The sequence below is a fragment of the Lepidochelys olivacea genome (genome assembly GCF_965140295.1).
Source record: "Lepidochelys olivacea isolate rLepOli2 genome assembly, chromosome: 17".
NCBI classification, from domain to species: domain Eukaryota; kingdom Metazoa; phylum Chordata; order Testudines; family Cheloniidae; genus Lepidochelys; species Lepidochelys olivacea.
Window position 1 is genome coordinate 1,372,190 of NC_140427.1, and position 18,147 is coordinate 1,390,336.

An 18,147-nucleotide genomic window follows, 5' to 3' on the forward strand; every position below is an offset into this window, starting at 1 on the left:
AGTCCAGGGATGATGCAGCTTTTGGGCGAGCTGTGCTCTTTTCTGTGGATAACTCCCCACCTCCTGAGCTCTGGCTTGTGAATCACCTGCTTGGAATGGACATGAAGAATCACTCAAAGAAGAAAAAACGGTTACTCACTTTCTCATAACTGTTGTTCTTCATGTCCATTCCAATACCCACCCTCCTACCCCTCTGTTGGAATGGTCGGCAATAAGGAACTGAGGGGGTGGGGGTCGGCAGGGCTTGATATTGGGCACCATGAAGGCACCACCCCAGGGGGTGCCCAGGCCAACCCTACGGATGCTGCTAGGGGAAAAATCTTCCGGCTGGCGTGCACGAAGCGCACACACACCTGCTTGGAATGGAGATGAACACATCTCGAAGAACAACCGTTACGAGAAAGTGAGTAACCGTTTTATCCAATATCCTGTCGGCAATCTCCGAGGAGAGCAGAAAGGGGCCTCCCACCCAACCCAGAAGGGAAAGTGTGGGCATCTCAGCCAAAACCTGCACCTCTCAACACCCCACCACAGATACATTGCTACCTGTAAGGGAAGGACACATTTTGAGCGAGCTAGGCTCAGCTGGAATAAATTAATACACAACCAATTCCCTGCACCAGTTGGTTTTTTCAGTTTCAGGATATGCCCCCCACATACATGCACATCTGCACTTTACAATGTAAAAGTCAGTGGCGATATTCCTCGACTGAAGTTATACAGAAAAACCTGTTTTACTGGTGCTGCACATAAGCATCACTTATTGACCCGCACCAGGTCCTACCCAACCCACCAAAGGCAATGCAATGGTGCAAATGCTGATGTGCTTTAAATGTTCTCATTGGAATTCATGATTCCATTCGCATCCATGGAGTGATGCTGGGAACGAGGGAGGCTGCAGAGCCCTCTTTCAAAAGCTGAGCAACTGGGACAGCAACTGCCAAGCCACGCTTCTCCAAAGAGCAGCTGGGATACCTGCATGTAGCCTGTTGGTTCTGCACCGCCACATGAGACCCTAGTGTTAGTCTCTTAGGCCCCATTTCTCGATATGGTACAAGCACTGGGCAGGTTGAATGTTCAAACCTCAAGGTGTTAGGAGATCCTCGTCACAATCAGCAAAAAGCCCCTACGAAACTGACTTAAGTTGCAAGCCTATCTGGTACCTACAGCAAACTAAAGACACTTTCACCCCAAACAGTAAGAGTGCAACCGATTTCAGTACTAGGAAGAGCAGCACAATACCCCAGATACTTACGTGGCTCCAACCTGCCGAAGTCTAAGGAAAGCTGGAGTGAACTGATAGCGAACAAACCGTCCGGCATTAGGGTCAACATCCTTTTTATCACCATGTTCACGTTCTGGAATGGTACAAATCAAATCTTCATAATTGTGGACTGAGAAACAGGAACCTAAGGAGAGCACCTTTATGTGGTACCCTGAAGTCCGCCCTCCCCCTCAGAGATCCTCCATTCCTGATACTGCCTGTCTCCTCAGTTTGAAAGCCCAGCCAAAGACTGCATAAGATGTTTGTGGACAAGTCAGGCAAACTCAGGCACTGAAAAGTTAACTATCTGCAGACAGTGGCTAATGTTTACTTACCTACTAGGGGTCCTGTGCTGTGTATTTTCTGTAAAGAGCTTGGAGAGCCTCAGGTGGAAGGTAATACACAAGTATAGATTTAATAATTTTATTAAGGTAATGTTGAAGAAAAAATGGCTATGTTCAGTATTACACATCTACCCTAAACACTTCCAGGTCACTGATGCTATGTCAGCTAATCTATTTGCTAGTTTGTATCCCTAACGAGTATGAATACATCCAGAAAACTAAAGACAGATCTACCACCTGTCTGCTTCTTGAGGGAAATGTAGTGACAGAGATAGAGTCCACCTTTGCAGCAGGAATTTCTTTGTGAAGGAATCAAGTCAATTGGGGCAGTAGAGAATGTGGGGGGCCTCTCTCTGGATCTCCTCAGCACGTTCTCATTATTGTATTTTGGTTCTTCAGAGTTGATTTCATCATGGGGCTATCAGTGTGGGGCTGTAGTGTTGCTTCAGAGCCATAAAGTTTGGCTCTTCAGCTCTGTCCTTCTCATGCCATTCCATAGGGATAGCATCCCTAGCAGAAAGGGGTAATGCACACACTGGATTCCAGCTCTATAAACATGGAAGAATCTGAAAACAGTTACACAAAGTAAATGTTTGCAGAAGAACCTGGACAGTGGAGGCCAGATCACTAGCTTCTCTCTCCCTCTCTCTCAGGAGTTGGCTCACAAGTATAAGACAGTCATACAGTTTGGAATGACTGGCAACCTCTGCTCAATGGAGACTCGCTGCTGGAACAGTAGGAGAGTTGAAGGCAAGGACCCAGGTGATTTAACAGTGGAAAGTAAGGCCCAGAACTGGAAGAACCACTGGGGCTGCAAGTGTGTTAGCAAAGACACATATGGGAAGCTTGCACACCACCTACCCACACTATCCCTGCCTAGAGTCAGACATAAGAAGCCTATTACTTTCCATAGCACCAAATTCAGTAACATTTGGAGGGCTTGGAGGAGGAGCAATAAACACACGATGGGAGCGGACATGCAGAAAAGTCCAGGAATGCTAGATTTCCCAATTCCCATTTTCCTTCTGAGTGGGCACAGACTTGCCACTTCTGCCACATCTGCTGTTGATTCTGTCCCTCACAGCGTTAAGACTGCCCTGCAGCCAAGCACAGCAAATCAGCCTGCCTGCCACTTCTGAACAGCTCCCTCTATTCACTGGCTGCTGGGGAAACTGTTTACAGGTTACTTTCGTTCTCTGTCACTGAGCAGGTAAGAGCTTTACATTCAGGGAACAATATTTTAAGTTATTTATATGACTGAAATATAAAGGATTTGTTCCTCAAATGTAAACGTTGATCTCAATCCCAGCTGCAAAGTCATGCTGCTAGCCAGGGCTGCTCTACCCTGGCAGGGGGAAGGATGGATCTAAGTTACGCCATTTCAGCTACATGAATAATGCAGCTGAAGTCGACGTACGTAGATTTACTTACTGCAGTGTCTTCACTGCAGTAGGTCGACTGCTGATGCTCCCCTGTAGACTCCGCCTACGCTTCTCACTCCGGGAGAGCGCTCGGTGGTCAATTTATCGCATCTTCCCTAGACATGATAAATCGACCCCCACTGGATCAATCACTCCAGAGGTGAGAGTGTAGGCAAGCCCCCATTAGTGTCCCAACTCTTACACTTCTGTGTCAGTAAAGATTTGAGAGTGTTTGGAGTCACTTTGCTGTCTCCTGTAGAGCATAAGAACGGCCACACTGGGCCCGACTAGTGGTCCACATAACCCAGCATCTTGTCTTCCAGCAGTGACTGGTGCCAGGTGCTTCAGAGGAAAAGAACAGAACATGGCAAATATAGAGTGACCCATCCCGTCATCCAGTCCCAGCTTGTGGCAAGTCAGAGGTTTAGGGACATCTGGAGCATTGGTTGTGTCCCTGACCATCTTGGCTAACAGCCATTGATGAACCTATCCTCCATAAACCTGTCTAATTCTTTTTTGAACCCAGTTATACTTTTGACTGCAGGACACTGAACGAGCCATTTCAGCTCTGTGCTTCACTTTCTCCATCTGTAACATGAAGAAAAAAACTCCATTTCACGTGCAGGGAGACAGAGGTTCAAAGGGACACAACTTAAAATATAAGTCATGCTTCTGTCTGAACTGTCATTATCATTTATGGTTACAAGTAACACCAAAGAGTCGACAGAGATTAAACAAACCTGTGTGTTTCAGTTTGCTTACTTTGTGCCTTTGATAGTACTTCACATATACTCAGCTCCTCCTCTACAGACAGAGTCTCCCTTTGGAGAAGTGTCTCTTCACTGCTGCTGTGTGAAAGACATTTTAAGCGATAGGAAAATAGGACTGTGAAACCACAGAAACTGGCAGGGGCACTGAGAAGCTGGTGTCAAATCTGAGACTACTGCTTCCAATTACGCGAACAAGTGTCACCAGGACCTCATACTGCCGCGCTCTCATTTATGTGCAGCATCCACCTGTTGCCTCTTGTCACATGTAGCGAATTAAGAACACTGTGGAAGGGACCTGCTTTTTTATCACGTCCGTATTGGCACAATGGGCACTGATGAAGGCGAATGCCTAGAGCAGGAGAGGGCAAACTATGGCCAGCGGGACGGATCCGTCTGGTCAGGGCTTTCAATCCAGCCCGCGGGATTGCCAGCTGCGGTGCAGCGGGGCTAAGGCAGGCTCCCTGCCTGCCCTGGCCCCGTGCCGCTCCCAGAAGTGGTCGGCACCATGTCCCTGCAGCCCCTGGGGGAGGGGGGGACAGAGGGCTCAGTGTGCAGCCCCTGGGAGAGAGAGGATAGAGGGCTCTGTGCGCTGCCAGGCACTGCCCCCCGCAGCTCCCACTGGCCAGGAATGGGGAACTGTGGCCAATGGGCGCTTCGGGGGTGTTACCTGCAGGCGAGGGCAGAGGGCAGCGGGCAGCATGTGGCAGAGCCGCCTGCCCCATCCCACCCCCAGGAGCCACTGCCGGACATGCTGGCCACTTCCGGGAGCAGTGTGGGGACAGGGCAGGCAGGGAGCCTGCCTTAGCCCCACTGCACGCCACTGCCACCCCGAAGCTGCTCGAGGTAAGTGGCACCGGGCTGGAGCCTGCACCCCAACCCCCTGCCCTGAGCCCCCTGCCACACCCCTCCTGCACCCCAACCCCCTGCCCCCCAACCCCCTGCCCCAGCTCTACATTCATGGCCCTGCATACAATTTCCCCACCCAGATGTGGCCCTTGGGCCAAAAAGTTTGCCCACCCCTGGCTTAGAGGCCCAACTTCGATAGGAAGATAATTTTCCTTGAAGTGACTAGATTTCAAGTTGACAGTGTCTCTTTGCTATTTGGAAAGTGCTTGGAGTGAAAGAGGCCAGAGAAAGGCAAAGGTTATTTCTGAAGAAGAGAGGTGTGAAGTGGCATTTGTTTATTAGTGACAACATTCTCTGCACTCACCTGAGGCAGGTGGTTTGGTGATTTCAAACAGTACCGTGCCAGACTCCATGTCTCGGATTTTAAACCTGGTGAAATCTATCTTGTACACATTTTCCTCAGGAGTGCACAAATAATCTGTGGAAGGAAAGCAAATTCAGTAAGGAAAGGGTGTGTTGCATTGGCTTGGACTTCAGACTGCTCTCTGGGATCACAACCAGCAGTGGGGGTGGCCAAATGCACCCCAAAAACCCCTTTTCTTTAATACAGAGCTGCAGCCTACAGAGGCTACAATTCCCAGTTTGCAGCACTCCATGTTGATCCAAATGGAAAGATGAAAAGATGGAAAAATGCCTTCTCCCAAGGCATGGAGGAGTCATTGCCATGCCCTGATCCTGGCCCTCCACCTTCTGGATCCCTTTTCATCCAGGGCCCTGAAAAGCAGGCAGCAGTCGATCGAGCTCTGGCCTTTTCCGTTTAAGAAGTCTGCAAGAGTGCAAATGCTAAACAGCTTCACAGGCACTAAGCCGACTTCACCTAAACAGAACAAGTATTCCCAAGACACAATACTGCCTCACCTCGCCATTCACACTAGTCTGGGGGTGAGTTCTGCTACCTTTTCCTCAGGCCTCATGAAAGCTAATAGCAACCGGCCTGCAGCTATTTTTAACTAGAGGTGGATCTTGACTAGACTGTGGTCTGCTAATGGGGCCCTTTCCTGAGTCAATCACTGCTAAATTCTGTGGCTGAACACCACTCTTTCCAACCCTTGTCTTGCTTTGTCTTGGGACCAATTCCAACTCCCTGCCACTAGACAGCAACTTTACCTTTGTGCTGGGTGCGGGAGGGGAGATCATTAGTCCTGTGGTTACTCTCCATGTTACAGAGGCACAGAGTAAAGGCAGCTCTGAAAACCTATTTTATGCTGGCAAAATCTAAATTAATTTAGACCACCAATATACATAAGTGAACTTAGCCTGTAAATACATGAGTGAAGAACAGTGTCTGGGGCATTTCTGAGAGACCTGCTCTAGAGCAGTGGTCCCCAAACTGAGGAGCGTGGAGGAATGTTCTCCACCCCCAGGTCACCACCACCTCCTCCTCCATCCCCAGTTCTGCCTTCAACCCAAGCTCCTCTGCTGAGCTAACTGTGCAGTAATGGTGGTGGCGGTGGGACGCGGCGGGCAGACAGATTCCATTACTAGTTGCGGGGCCGGGGGGAAGTGACAGGAAAAATTTGGGCACAACAGGTCTGAGGTTTGAGCACAGCTGGAATCTAATTCCTGAGTTCTAATCCCAGCTCATCACTTAGTGGCTGTGCCTGCTTCCCCACTTCTAAAATTGGGATCGTATCCACCTCCCAGGGGTGTAGTAAGGGTCAGCTAGCTAAGGACTTATCTATACTTACATTGGGAGGGTTAGGTTGGGTATTAGGAAACACTATTTCATTACGAGGGTGGTGAAACACTGGAATGCGTTACCTAGGGAGGTGGTGGAATCTCCTTCCTTAGAGGTTTTTAAGGTCAGGTTTGACAAAGCCTTGGCTGGGATGATTTAGTTGGTGACCTCCTGAGGTCTCTTCCAACCCTGACATTCTATGATTCTATGAATGCTGCAGCTGTGTGCTAGTCCATAGTGGAGACTATGCCTATGTCGATGGGAGAGCTTCTCCTGTTGGCACTGGTACTCCACCTCCTGGAGAGGTGAGACCTATGTGGACGGGAGAAGCCCTCCCTCCCATTGACATACTGCTGTCTACACCAGAGATTAGTTCAAGTGTCACACAAGGGAGTGGACGAAGTTATATCGACATACGTGTGTAGTGTAGTGTAGACAAAGCCTAACACATGTGAGGGAATTACTGTAGGTTTCAGACAGGAGGAGCATGCTTTAGAGGAAGCACAAATGAAGTGCGTATACTAACTACTGTGTTGGGCAAATCCTTGGATAGAAAATGACCGGTGTGATTCAAGACTGCCCCAGTACATTAAGAATGTGTCTTAAATCAAGCACATTGTGACTAGCAGGACAGAAAGATATCCTATGATCTCTGCACAACAAACTGTACCAGAAGCCAGACCACAAAGCCCTCAGGCTGGGATTTGCAATCACAGGAACTAGATCCCAGCACTCTAGAGCAGATGCAGACATGTGTTTGATCATTCCCAGGTTGCTAGCCTGTACCATGCATGTAATCTGCGGTTTTGTGTGACTATTTTCAGCTGTTGTGTTACTGAAAGTTAACTGCACATTCTGTGCCTTTCCTCTTCCAGGAGCCTCTTTGCAGATGCTCTATCCAGAGAACTGTTTGAGCACTCAACAGCATAAAGAACAGGAGCATTAGACTTACCCTCCACAGGATTTTACTGCGGGGTGCCATCACCAGCAGACAGTGGAAGTTCATAGGAAATGGAGTCCGTTAGGGATGCTATTAAGCACAAAGCTTTCTGTTGGCATGTGGCAGTGACATTTCCCTCTCAGAGTATCAGCACAGAACAAGTGGAAACACTAACAGCAGCTCTTTGATTGTTGGTTTGGCCAAAATAATTTTCTTCCTATCCAAGAGCTGTGCAGAAGCTCAACTATGTCAGTCATTGCTGGTTATCACAAATCTAGCTGAGGCCCACTGCTGAGAGAAGAACCCTATTAAAGCAAAGCACTCTTTCAGCTGCATAAAACCCCACATTTCCTGGTGACTCTTGAGGCAGAGATAGTCCAGGCATTTAAAGCAACACTCCATTCTGGACTCCAACAAGGAAACCCTAAACTTGAATACGGGGAACGTGTCATGTGAAGATACATGAGGGTTAAGGGTCAGCGCAGGGCCAGGCCAAACTGTTAGCAAGGCTGATCTGGCTGGAACATTCTAGGATACTTACGTAAGTTAATTTGTACCCCATAGGCACATATTAATATCACTTCTGGAGGCTACTGCTGCCCACTATCAAAGGCTGTGCACCTAATCGCAGAGAGAGGCAGCTGCTTCTGAAAGGTGTAAGAGCCACAGTCAGTAACATGATCAGACCACATGCTCCAGACAAGTGAACTACTTGGTAACAGTCTGGAAGCGGGAGGGGGTGCGATGTGCAAGTCATGTTTGTCCACAAGTTAATAATTAACTGTTTCTTCTGCAGAATTCTTCCCCAGCTAGCACCATGGCAACAGTTATCCCCATCCTAGGCAGCGGTGGTTGCTATAGTAACAGTGTCTGTGGATCACCCAAATGAGAGCAGAGCTATGGGCAAAGAGCTACACAGAAGGCCGAGTGCTGGCCACTCTGTCTCTCTGGCACTGGAAAACCTTCACCACCTTTTCCAGCTCTGCGGGGGAAGTCTTTGAAACACCCTCATCTTTACCGGTACTCTGGTATCTAGCTGGACCACCCCCAGGCAGGTTAGCTGCCAGGGTGAAGGTGGGATTTGGTGTAATTGGTAACAGCTTTCCTGCCCTACCCCCTAGAATGGCATTGTCCAGTCTCCTAGTGGAGACACACACACGCACGCACTTGACGTGGTATCAACCCAGCTCCTCTCAGAGTCTGCACGGAGATATTTGCTTCCTCCAAGTCCTGCTCAGAAACAGGCTCTTTCCCAACAGCTCCCATTATTAATGATGGAGACACTTGCTAACTGCACAAACACTGCCTCCTCTCCCAAGGCCTGCTGTATTTAAGAACCACCTAGGACATTATGTAAGAAATGTGTTGTCAGAGAAGGAATCCAGCACCTCATGTAAACCACTGGTGAGACCCTACCCTGACCTTCTCTTTACAGATAAATATTTCTACAGAACCAGCAGAAGCCCTGTCCACAGCCTGCAGCCACAGAGTCTGAGCTTCGCTCACCTGCGAGCAGAAGTGTCAGGGTGCCAGAAGGCCAAGGTCATACCTAACTAGCCTAGGACAGAGCAGCCTCCTCTCTACAGAGGTAGAACTGGAGACTACAGGCTCCAACCTGGCCTGCTCCACCACATTGAAGGGGGAGAAATGGCCACAGGCAACTTTGAAGAACACTGTACGTTGTATTTGGCCTACAGTCTGACACCCAAGCTGTAGGGTACTGCCTCTGAGTCATCTACATAAAGTCTTCTCCCTCCCACTTAGTCACTTCTACCAGCTCCACCTCAACCTGTGTGGCTCTAAAGGGGGAAGCATCACAAACTGACCAGAATGAGCAACTCCCATTTATAGACAGTCCGAGAGAAACATCTGCAGTCTCACTGCTGAGCGCTGACCACAGGTTAAGGCCAAAGGACCACGGCTAGAACCAGGCTCCGAGTCCAAGGCCTGTAGAACCAGAGGCAGCCCAGGGGACCAGCAGCGCTGTCATCGCCACTAGAACTAAGCTCAACTCCTGCAGCATGGTTCAATCAGCGGCCAGAGCCTGGTGGGAGAGGAAGAGCCACTCCTCCGGGGAGCAGCATGAAGTACGTATGTCCCAAAGCCCCACGTCTGAGGATGAGGGTAAAATGACCAAACTGCACCAGAACGGGCTTGGTGCTGAGCCAGCACGAAAGCCCAAAACAACAGGTGGCAGGGTGAAGGGACACCAGCGGGCCAGGCAGCCCCACATGGAGGTTGTGTAAGAATAAGGTTTATATAAACTCAGGTAAAACAGAAAAATGTTTCTCATTCATGACTTTGCCTCTCCAGAGCCCCCTGTAAGGGCGAGATACATGGCCTTGGAAAGACAGGGTGGGAACACAGGCATCCAGAGACGTCTCTTTGGCTGGCAATCCACATGCTCTCAGGGTCTCCAGAAACAGAGTCCCATCTCGTCAGAGGAGAAGAGCCCACATCCAGGAATTCTTCACACAGCGCTTCACAAACTTCAGAGCCAAAATATTTAATTGGAGGCTTCAGTGCCCCCTACCAAAATAAAAGTCTGACTCCTTAAAGCCAGTGGTCGTGTATCCCGTCCCGTCTCTGGCACGGTCCATTATTTGGAATAGGACCGGGCAATACAGTTTGTGCTCCTGTGCCAGCAGCACCTTCTGCCCAAATCCAAAGGGGAAAATCCCCAGGGCAGCATGGTCCTGCGGTGTCGGCAGCCTCGGCACTTCCATGTGGGATTTCATTCTGACGAAAAGTGCCGACGCAACAGGAGGCCATGGCTGGCTATCAGGAGAAGATGGCCGTTTTCACACTATGTCCTAGGGAATCAGCCCACAACTCGGAGCATTTGCATGTGCACACAGCACAAGAACCTGCACACTGCAACTAGAAGGTTGCAGACGGCCAGGAAATACTAGAGTTAGGGGCCCAGCAGCAGTGATAGGCTGGCCATGTTGCAGGTCCTACGTGTTTTGGAGGATGCATTTTATGACCCCAATATATTGAGCTGCATATTTAACAAGAAAAGAATCAGCCCTTGAATATGTGCAGCATAGCTGGGCCAATGCTGCTCACTGCATTGCCAGTCTAACGGTACCAACTCAACATCGCATTAGCAGGGTTTTGCACCTAAACTCCTAGCTTTAAAATCCTGAGCTTGTCGGTTGCAAGGCTTACAGATCCCCAGGCCATGACCTGCAGAATTTGCAAGCTCCTTTCTCTACAATACATTATACAAGCTCTGCTCGCTTCATAATCAGTAGATAAGTTCAAAGACACAAAATTATAATGGTTTAGAAATAAATGCAGATCGAGTAACACACAGAAGAAGGGGACTGCTCATGCATCAAGCTAACTGGTGTCTTTACACAAGATGAGAGCTTCCAATCTTATCTGCAAGACAATTCAGTAAGTCTTTCCTACATGTAACAGATGAATGGCTAGATACACAAGACAGCCCAATCACCATCAAACTTCCAGCTGCAAGCTCCTCTCCTTCCTTCTACAGAGTAGGGAATAGATAAATCACTGAAAGAGAAGTTCAGTGACTTTTGCAGTCCTTCCCCCTTCCCCTGGGAGCAGGGCAGGATTGAAAAATTGCTTTCTGCCTTGCTTAGGAAACGCCAGCAGAGGACGCGCACTCTAGTCTGTAACACACAGATCCTGGTGTAAAGTCAGATGTCAGACATCATTAATGGCGAGAGAGCTCTTGCATCTTTGAGAAGGGAAGCAAAACAACCCCTTTGACGGGAATGACGGGTGTCTGGTGCCATTGCCCCTCCCTGCCCCAATCCCATGCTGGCAACCAGTCACCACAAGTCAAACCCGAATAGCACTCCTCGAGGCCTGAGTTATAAAATCCTGCACAGGTCACAAGTGAGATTAAATTTGGGGATCTCTTCTTGATCTAATGTGAGTGTTTGTCTTGATTGTTGGTTGGTTCTGTCTGGGTTGAGGAGACGTTCAGACAGCAATAGCAGCTGCCGCTCAGTCGCTGGCTCCCTCTGGAACGAGGAAGGGAGAAACACAAAGCACTTGTGAACCAGAGTTCACCTCTGCAGCAGAGGCTAGAAGAGGGTGTTCTACTGGAAAGCCCAAGGCTGCATGGGAGCCAGCGGCAAAAGAGGCAGCATTAACTTGTGTCTCTAATGCTATTCTGCACATCGGAACTGCTGGCAGCCTGTATCCAGAAAACCCCCAGAGCAGCAGGGATTTCAGCACCAGGGGGGCAAGCCTGGCTCGGTGGAAGGAGCAGTCAGTTTCACAATGGCAGTTCAATGAAGCACATACACATTGTGAAGCCAAGCAGGGCACAGCTTCTGCATCCCCACTCAGCCAAAGCGCTGCAGCGAGCAGAGGAGAGGCACACGTCACTGCCCATCCCAAGGAAGTGAACTTGGTACCCCTTCCCCCCTCACCCGCAGACTCTGTCCGGCTCGGGAAACCAACCAGGTGGGGACTGGAACCCTTGTAAGCCTGAAGCGAGTGCGCGGAAGGAGAGCATGTTGTTTTCCTCCTATTTCTTCAGAAAGATGCAATTCCCCAAACAGTGCACGTGCAAGGGTGGAGACACACAGCCTCACTGCACCAAGACAGTGATGGCCTCCTGCTACCCGTTGAGCAGTGCAGAAAAGAAGGTGACAGAGGACATTGCACAGAGGACAGGCTACCTGGCATGTCTGTACATGCCAGTGACTAGCGCGAGAGAAGCCTTAGAGCCCAAGGGGGCGTGCCTGGCTCTGGAGGGAACTCAGTGGGCCGGGCGGTAGGTGGAGAAGCACTGGTCAAATGTAAGGGCATTCCACGTGCTTTACACACGGAGACCCATGCTGTCAGCGAAATGGTCCACAAGGGGAGGGTAAAAGCCCCACAAACCACCCTCAGGGCAGCCTAAACATGAATGTTCCCTCTCCCATGGGCGAGCTGAGGATGGGAACTCCAGGGAGGGGGCTTGGATGGAACGACCCCATGGCAGAAGCAAAAAAGCAGGAAAAGATAGATAAGCGGGTGGCTGGAGCATCTGCCTGGGAATGCTGCCAGTTACCACTTGGTCCCGTCAGAGGGGCAGCCTCATCCCCATCAGAATGCACCGGTCTCACGGCAACAACCAGGCACATCTACCTTCTACCCCTAAGTAGCTAAGAACAAAATGGCAATAGACAAGTTAGTATGTGCAGCTACACAAACACTGCCTGTCCTCACCTCCCCTGGGCAATGGTAACCTTGCTCCAGTTCTCATTTCAAGAGACACACTGAGAGCCCTGACGAGGGCACTTCTGCATTCTCTAAGAGATTTGTTCCTTTAGTAACTACTCATTTTAGTCAAGTGGGTGCCATAAATTAGCATGAAAGGCCCCGGCTCTCATGTTCAGCCTACTGTGCTGGTGAGAGCATTTCCTCCAGCATGCACTTCTCGGTGGGAGAGGGATGGGATTACACAGCATTCAGTGCCAACAGTGGGGGGGGGGGGGGGGGAGAGAATAGAGAACAAACCTGGGGCCTCAAGGTCAGCCAAACAGACGTAATTCTCCCATAAAGCCCTGCAGATCACCAGAGCACACTGCCTCTATTCCCAGCCTGGTGAAAGGCCACACTGGACTTCGGCACCAGCCTGGCCAGAGCACCTTTTATTGGGGCAGCTTCAATGAATTAGTGGGGATCAGGTTCGGGGGGGAATGCTCCCAGCAACCTCCCACTTAAGATCAGGGCCACGAATTTACAGTGCCCTCCATGGGGATAAAGGGAAAATCCTCTAGCCTCACCAACATTTATTTATAGGCATCTCATCCTTAGAGCATCTGAGCTCAGCTTTGGCAGATTTTATTCTAAGCCTTTAATTGTCTGGGGGTGGGGGAGGGGAAGCAGAGTGCCAAAAGGAGGAGGAAGGTCTTAGAATCTGGGAAGGGCCCTTGGCCATACAGACAAGGGAGGCAGCAGCAGTCACCTGGGGTGAGCCTGTCTTGCCAACAGGAGCTGGAACAGAAATTGAGAAGAGGCAGGAACCCCCTGGCTAGCACATGGCTGTTTCCTAACATGCTTTAAGAAACCAGGTCAGAGGCTATTTCGAAACCTGCTCCCAAGAGGTAAGCCAGGTGTAAGACGCAGACACTGATGCTGGACTGCTTGGAGCTGGCGATTAGGAGATTATCAGATTGGAGATTCTCAGGAGGAGGAGGGCAAACATAGCACAGACACACTGAACATGCAGGCTGGTGACCCAGGGAAAGGCACCTTCTGTCTCCCCAGCCCAGAATACACCCCCCGCCCCACTCCGCGGGAAGGGGGTGACTCAGAGCACTGGGGTACTCCTGGCATCCAGAGCAATGCAGAACAAGGAAGAGGAAAGAAGACTCACCAGATGGAGCAACATTAAAACCCCCTAGAGAAGAGGGCAGGGGAGACCAAGGAGCAGGATCCTAACAAAGCCCTGGAGCAAAATAGTGGGTCCTAGGTGGTTCCAAGCCTCTTGTTCTGGGCTGGGCTGAAGGCTGCCCTGCCACTTGATTCCTCGAGTTTATTGTCTTGTAGACAAGTGCGCAAACACTGCCCTGTACGGGTATCTCACGCCCTCCGCCCCACCGCAAGCCCATGGCAGCCCAGGGAGGGGCACGTTTCAGTCCCACATGGGGTGGGGAGCGTGAGGGAAGAGGAACTGACAGATGTTCTTGGGAAGCGTAGCAGGAAAGGGGATGGAGGAAGAGGAGGATTTTGAGAGGAAAGGGAACCAGTGCCGTGTCCCCGCTAGCACCATGGTAAGGAGGTGGCATCATGGCTTCCCGGGGGACCAAATCCTCACTCCGGCTCCGTAAGAGCAGAGCAGCTGCTGCAGGCTTCCTGCGGCTGCATGTTTCCTGGCACTACCTGCTTGAGAGTACCCTTGGGCCTGCAATTCCACTAACGTTCCTGATGCACTCAGTCCTCCCTGGGGTTTGTCTCAGCCCTTCTGCAGCACCATATAATGGCAGCCCAAGAGATCCCCCCACAACCTGTGCAAAAGGCTTTGCCGGCCTTACAGCTACGTCTACTGGACCGTGGACACACCAGGACATGCCAATCTCACCCACGCTGGTTTCGATGGAGGCCCCGAAGACGTAGATTGTGGCATTTCTCGTCCAATCATTCAAGCAGCAAGGCCTTCAGGCAGCGGGCCAGTGTGCGCCAGGTGGGGTGAACCGGGCCTATGGCCGGTTTTGTGGGGGAGACACACAGCCTCACACACCATTTGGAGGGTGTGTTCAGTATTTGTCTGAATAAAAATCCCTTCCCCTGGATTCATAGCTTGAGACCTGTAATGTCTCAGTCCTGCCAGCTTCCACGGAGTCTTCCAGGCTAGAGAAGGCAAGCCCTGAATTACTAGTGTAAAGAACCTGCAAGAGAGGGCCCCAACCAACCAGACACCACAGTCCCACGCAGGGCCCCTCCCCACGTCACCCCTACCGCTTAGGGCTCATCTTCACTAGAGAAACAACAACTAACTGACCCTACATCTCAACCCAGGAGTCCCTAAACCATGCCTCAGTCGTACTCTGAGCCCTACTGAGTCTGCTCGGCTTCCCCAGAGGGGAAATCTGAAGGGACCCCGCACTGCGTCACGAGTGCTCCGAGTGGGGATGTTGTGGATAGAGTTCAGGCTCATGCTATGCCAAGCAAGGTATAGCAGTCCTCCAAGGGCTATCCCACAGTGCCCCAGCCCCAGCAAAAGGGCCTCTCTGAAAAACTAACCTCCACTGCCAACGGTCAGGCTGGCCTGACACCACCTCCCTGTATTTGCTGCCCAACAGCATGCAGGCGGGCCTCTGCTACAGGCTCCCTAGAGGTCAAATCGCCTCTCCCAGGAAGATGCTGCCAAGCCAGGCTTGACCACAAGCCCCTTACACAGACATGGCTCACTGGGAAGGAACGATAGATTAACAAACCAACGAACAGCAGGAAAGCAACCCTAGCGACTCGCCATGCTGGAAATACAGCGTCCCCTGCCGCCACCAACCAGGTTTGCTGGGAAAGGTGCTGCAAAAGACAATGCAGCAGCAGCCCGGACAGCCTGTGATAGGACACAAGGCCGGAGAGGACGAGATGCTACGACCACCACAGAGAACCCGTTTTACTGACGAGTCGGACCCTTCCAAGTGCCCTTCGGGGCCGCAGTCAGCCAGCCCAACCAATTCCTCCCGGGCAAGCTCGGTTTGTTAAACTGACCATAAACCTGCCAGCAGAGACGCGAGTTCGCCTGCCTATTCCATAGAATGCACCATGGTAGCTAACAAAGTCACCAGTGGATGATCCCCAAGACAGACAAAGCCTTAGACCTTCACTTGGAAGAGGTGAAATGCTACAGAAGGGAACTAACGGCACCCTGCCTAGATACACATTAGCCCCTGCAACCTGTGTATGCACCCGTCTTCATTATTCCCAGCACCCTGAGCACAGTAGAGCTAGGGTGTCCCCCACAGGCATGGACACCTTTCTGGGCAGACAGCATGGGAAGGGCAGTGCCCTCCTGACTCCTTGGCCAACCCAGGCTGTGTTCCCAGAGCGGATGTCGGCCCTAGATTTACAGAGGGACCTTTCTTCCCCTCCAGCTGCGCTTGTAATTAACTGCAATCTGAAATTAGCTTTGCCCTCTCCCTGGTAATCCCAAATTAATCAGGCTGCAAGGTTTTCCTCTTATTGTGAGTGTGGCTGTAAGAGCAAGTGACAAATCCTGCTAATAGCAAAGCGAATGCTACACTCGCCTTCTGTTTAATCCATCTAGAGCTATGCCAGAGGTGAGCTCATAGAGGAGACGTAACTGCACCCTGCCATTTTCCACACTGCCAGCCCTTGACAGCTCTGGTGCAGGGCAAGGCAATGGAACTTGGGGAGAGTTTCACATGAAGAGGACACAACACACCCAGGAGAGTTTGGACAGCATCTTCCTCCCTTAAGCTTATTAGGGGCAGGGAAACATTGAGAAGACAGGCCAGCCAGATTTCCTGGCTTCCTGCATACATCAGCAGACAGAATAAGCTTCCATGAATTGGAAGCAAGTGTTCGTTTGCCACAGGGTTCACCAAATGTTGTTCACAGCACCTCTCACCACAGCCAGCCAGCTGCCCTGAGCCATCTAAAAGATTTACCAGTGTCCCCTTTGGGAGCAGAGACCTCCTTCCACCCACGTGTGGTTCCATAACAGGGCTCCCACAGTGCACTCGTGGCCGGCTCAGCACTAAGCCGGTTTCTAATGTCAGCGGGTATTTCTGTGGTAATTGCTGAGTAACCAGCCTGGACGTTGGAGAGAGCAGCTGTTCCTCTTACATAAAACCACTGCATTTTAGACACCGAGTTCTGCCGGCTCCACCCCCAAGCTGCCAGCTCCACCACGCCAGCCCCTTCCTGGGGGGTGTTTCAGTGCCAATCCAAAGGGCACTCAAGTCTGAGGGCTTGGAAGAGCAGCACCATGCACCCTGCATTCAGACTCATGATTTTTCCAACCCAGGGGCTAGGGATTCTGAGTTCAAAACACCCGCACACAGCAGCTGGGAGAAGTCCTGGGGCCTGCTTCCCGCCCCCAGCATCACAGGACATTAACGCTCAGGGCCCTGGAGAACTGGCTCTTCCAGCCTTTGCCGTGGCTGGCAAATTTCACAAGTGCTTCAGGAAACCCGGCAAGTCTCTGCACAAAGCCGAGTGGCCAGGGGACGAACAAGAAGGGGCATTGCTGGCATGCGACCACAGAATTCCAGACATGTCGCCTAGTCTCTAAAGCGCGTGTCACTGCAGCAGCTCAGCACCTAAGCCAGTCTAGCCCATGCTGGGCCTGGACCCGTTAGAACCGGGTTAGCAGAAGACTTCTTAGCCTTGCTCTGCCATAACCAGCATCCCTCAGCACAGCAGACGAGCGAATCTCCACAGGGCACAATGGAAGGCCCATGCTTGGACCGGATCTACCCCAGGCTATTCACTCTGATAATGGCTCTGTCCCAGGTGAAAGGCTGATGCTCCGAAGTGCCCCAGATGAGGAAGCATTTCAATCATCAAAGGGTTTGACTTATAAAGGCCTGCACAGCCTCTTGCTATAGCCAGCGGTCACCATGCCCACACCCCTGACCTGCACTGCCTGCACTTGGACCAGTGGGCCTTGGGCCTCGCCACCGTCTCGGAGAAACGAGAGGAAACTAAACTGCAAAGCACTGAAGGCCCCATAGCCCGAGGTACATTTGTAGCAAGGGCAAGGGATAGCTCAGTGGTTTGAGCATTGGCCTGCTAAACCCAGGGTTGTGAGTTCAATCCTTGAGGGGGCCACTTAGGGCTCTGGGGCAAAAATAAAGGATGGTACTTGGTCCTCCTGTGAAGGCAGGGGACTGGACTCAATGACCTTTCAAGCTCTATGAGCCAGGTATAGCTCCACATATATATATATATATATATATATAAAATGCCTAATGACAGTGTGTACTGTGATGAGTCAGATCCCAGGGCCACAACACCGCAGACAGAGCTTCAATGGCCAGACCAACACTGTTTCAAATGACTTCATGGCAACAGGAACTTAGGCCCTCCAAGGGGTGGAATCAGTTCAGTATTTTTCCCCTCTGGAATCTGGCTGATCACGCCATCTCCCCTGCCACCGCTCAACACTCCCCCCAGCAAAGCCATTGCGACTCACACGCATTAGCAAACATACGTCACTGGGCCAGAATGGAATTGTTCCTTGCTAGAGTCACTTGTTCTCCTGACCCTGGAGCTCAGGCCGGCAGAGCCCTGTTTGCTGACCTCCTTTCTGAGGAGCAACCCCCATTATCTGGGCCCCTTCCCTGTTTTAGGGCTTGCTGGGCCCATCCCGTTTGCCAG

General features: G+C 51.1%; 1 protein-coding gene across 1 annotated transcript in view; it reads right to left on the reverse strand.

Moving 5' to 3' along the window:
• UNC119 (unc-119 lipid binding chaperone) overlaps positions 1–18,147 on the reverse strand; it is a 41,915-nt gene that overhangs the window by 17,701 nt on the left and 6,067 nt on the right. The window contains exons 2-3 of the mRNA XM_084651065.1: positions 5,010–5,123; positions 1,256–1,358 (exon numbers count right to left, since the gene is read on the reverse strand). Coding sequence (XP_084507191.1) covers positions 1,256–1,358; positions 5,010–5,123 — 217 coding nt within the window. The remainder of the gene's footprint in view (positions 1–1,255; positions 1,359–5,009; positions 5,124–18,147) is intronic.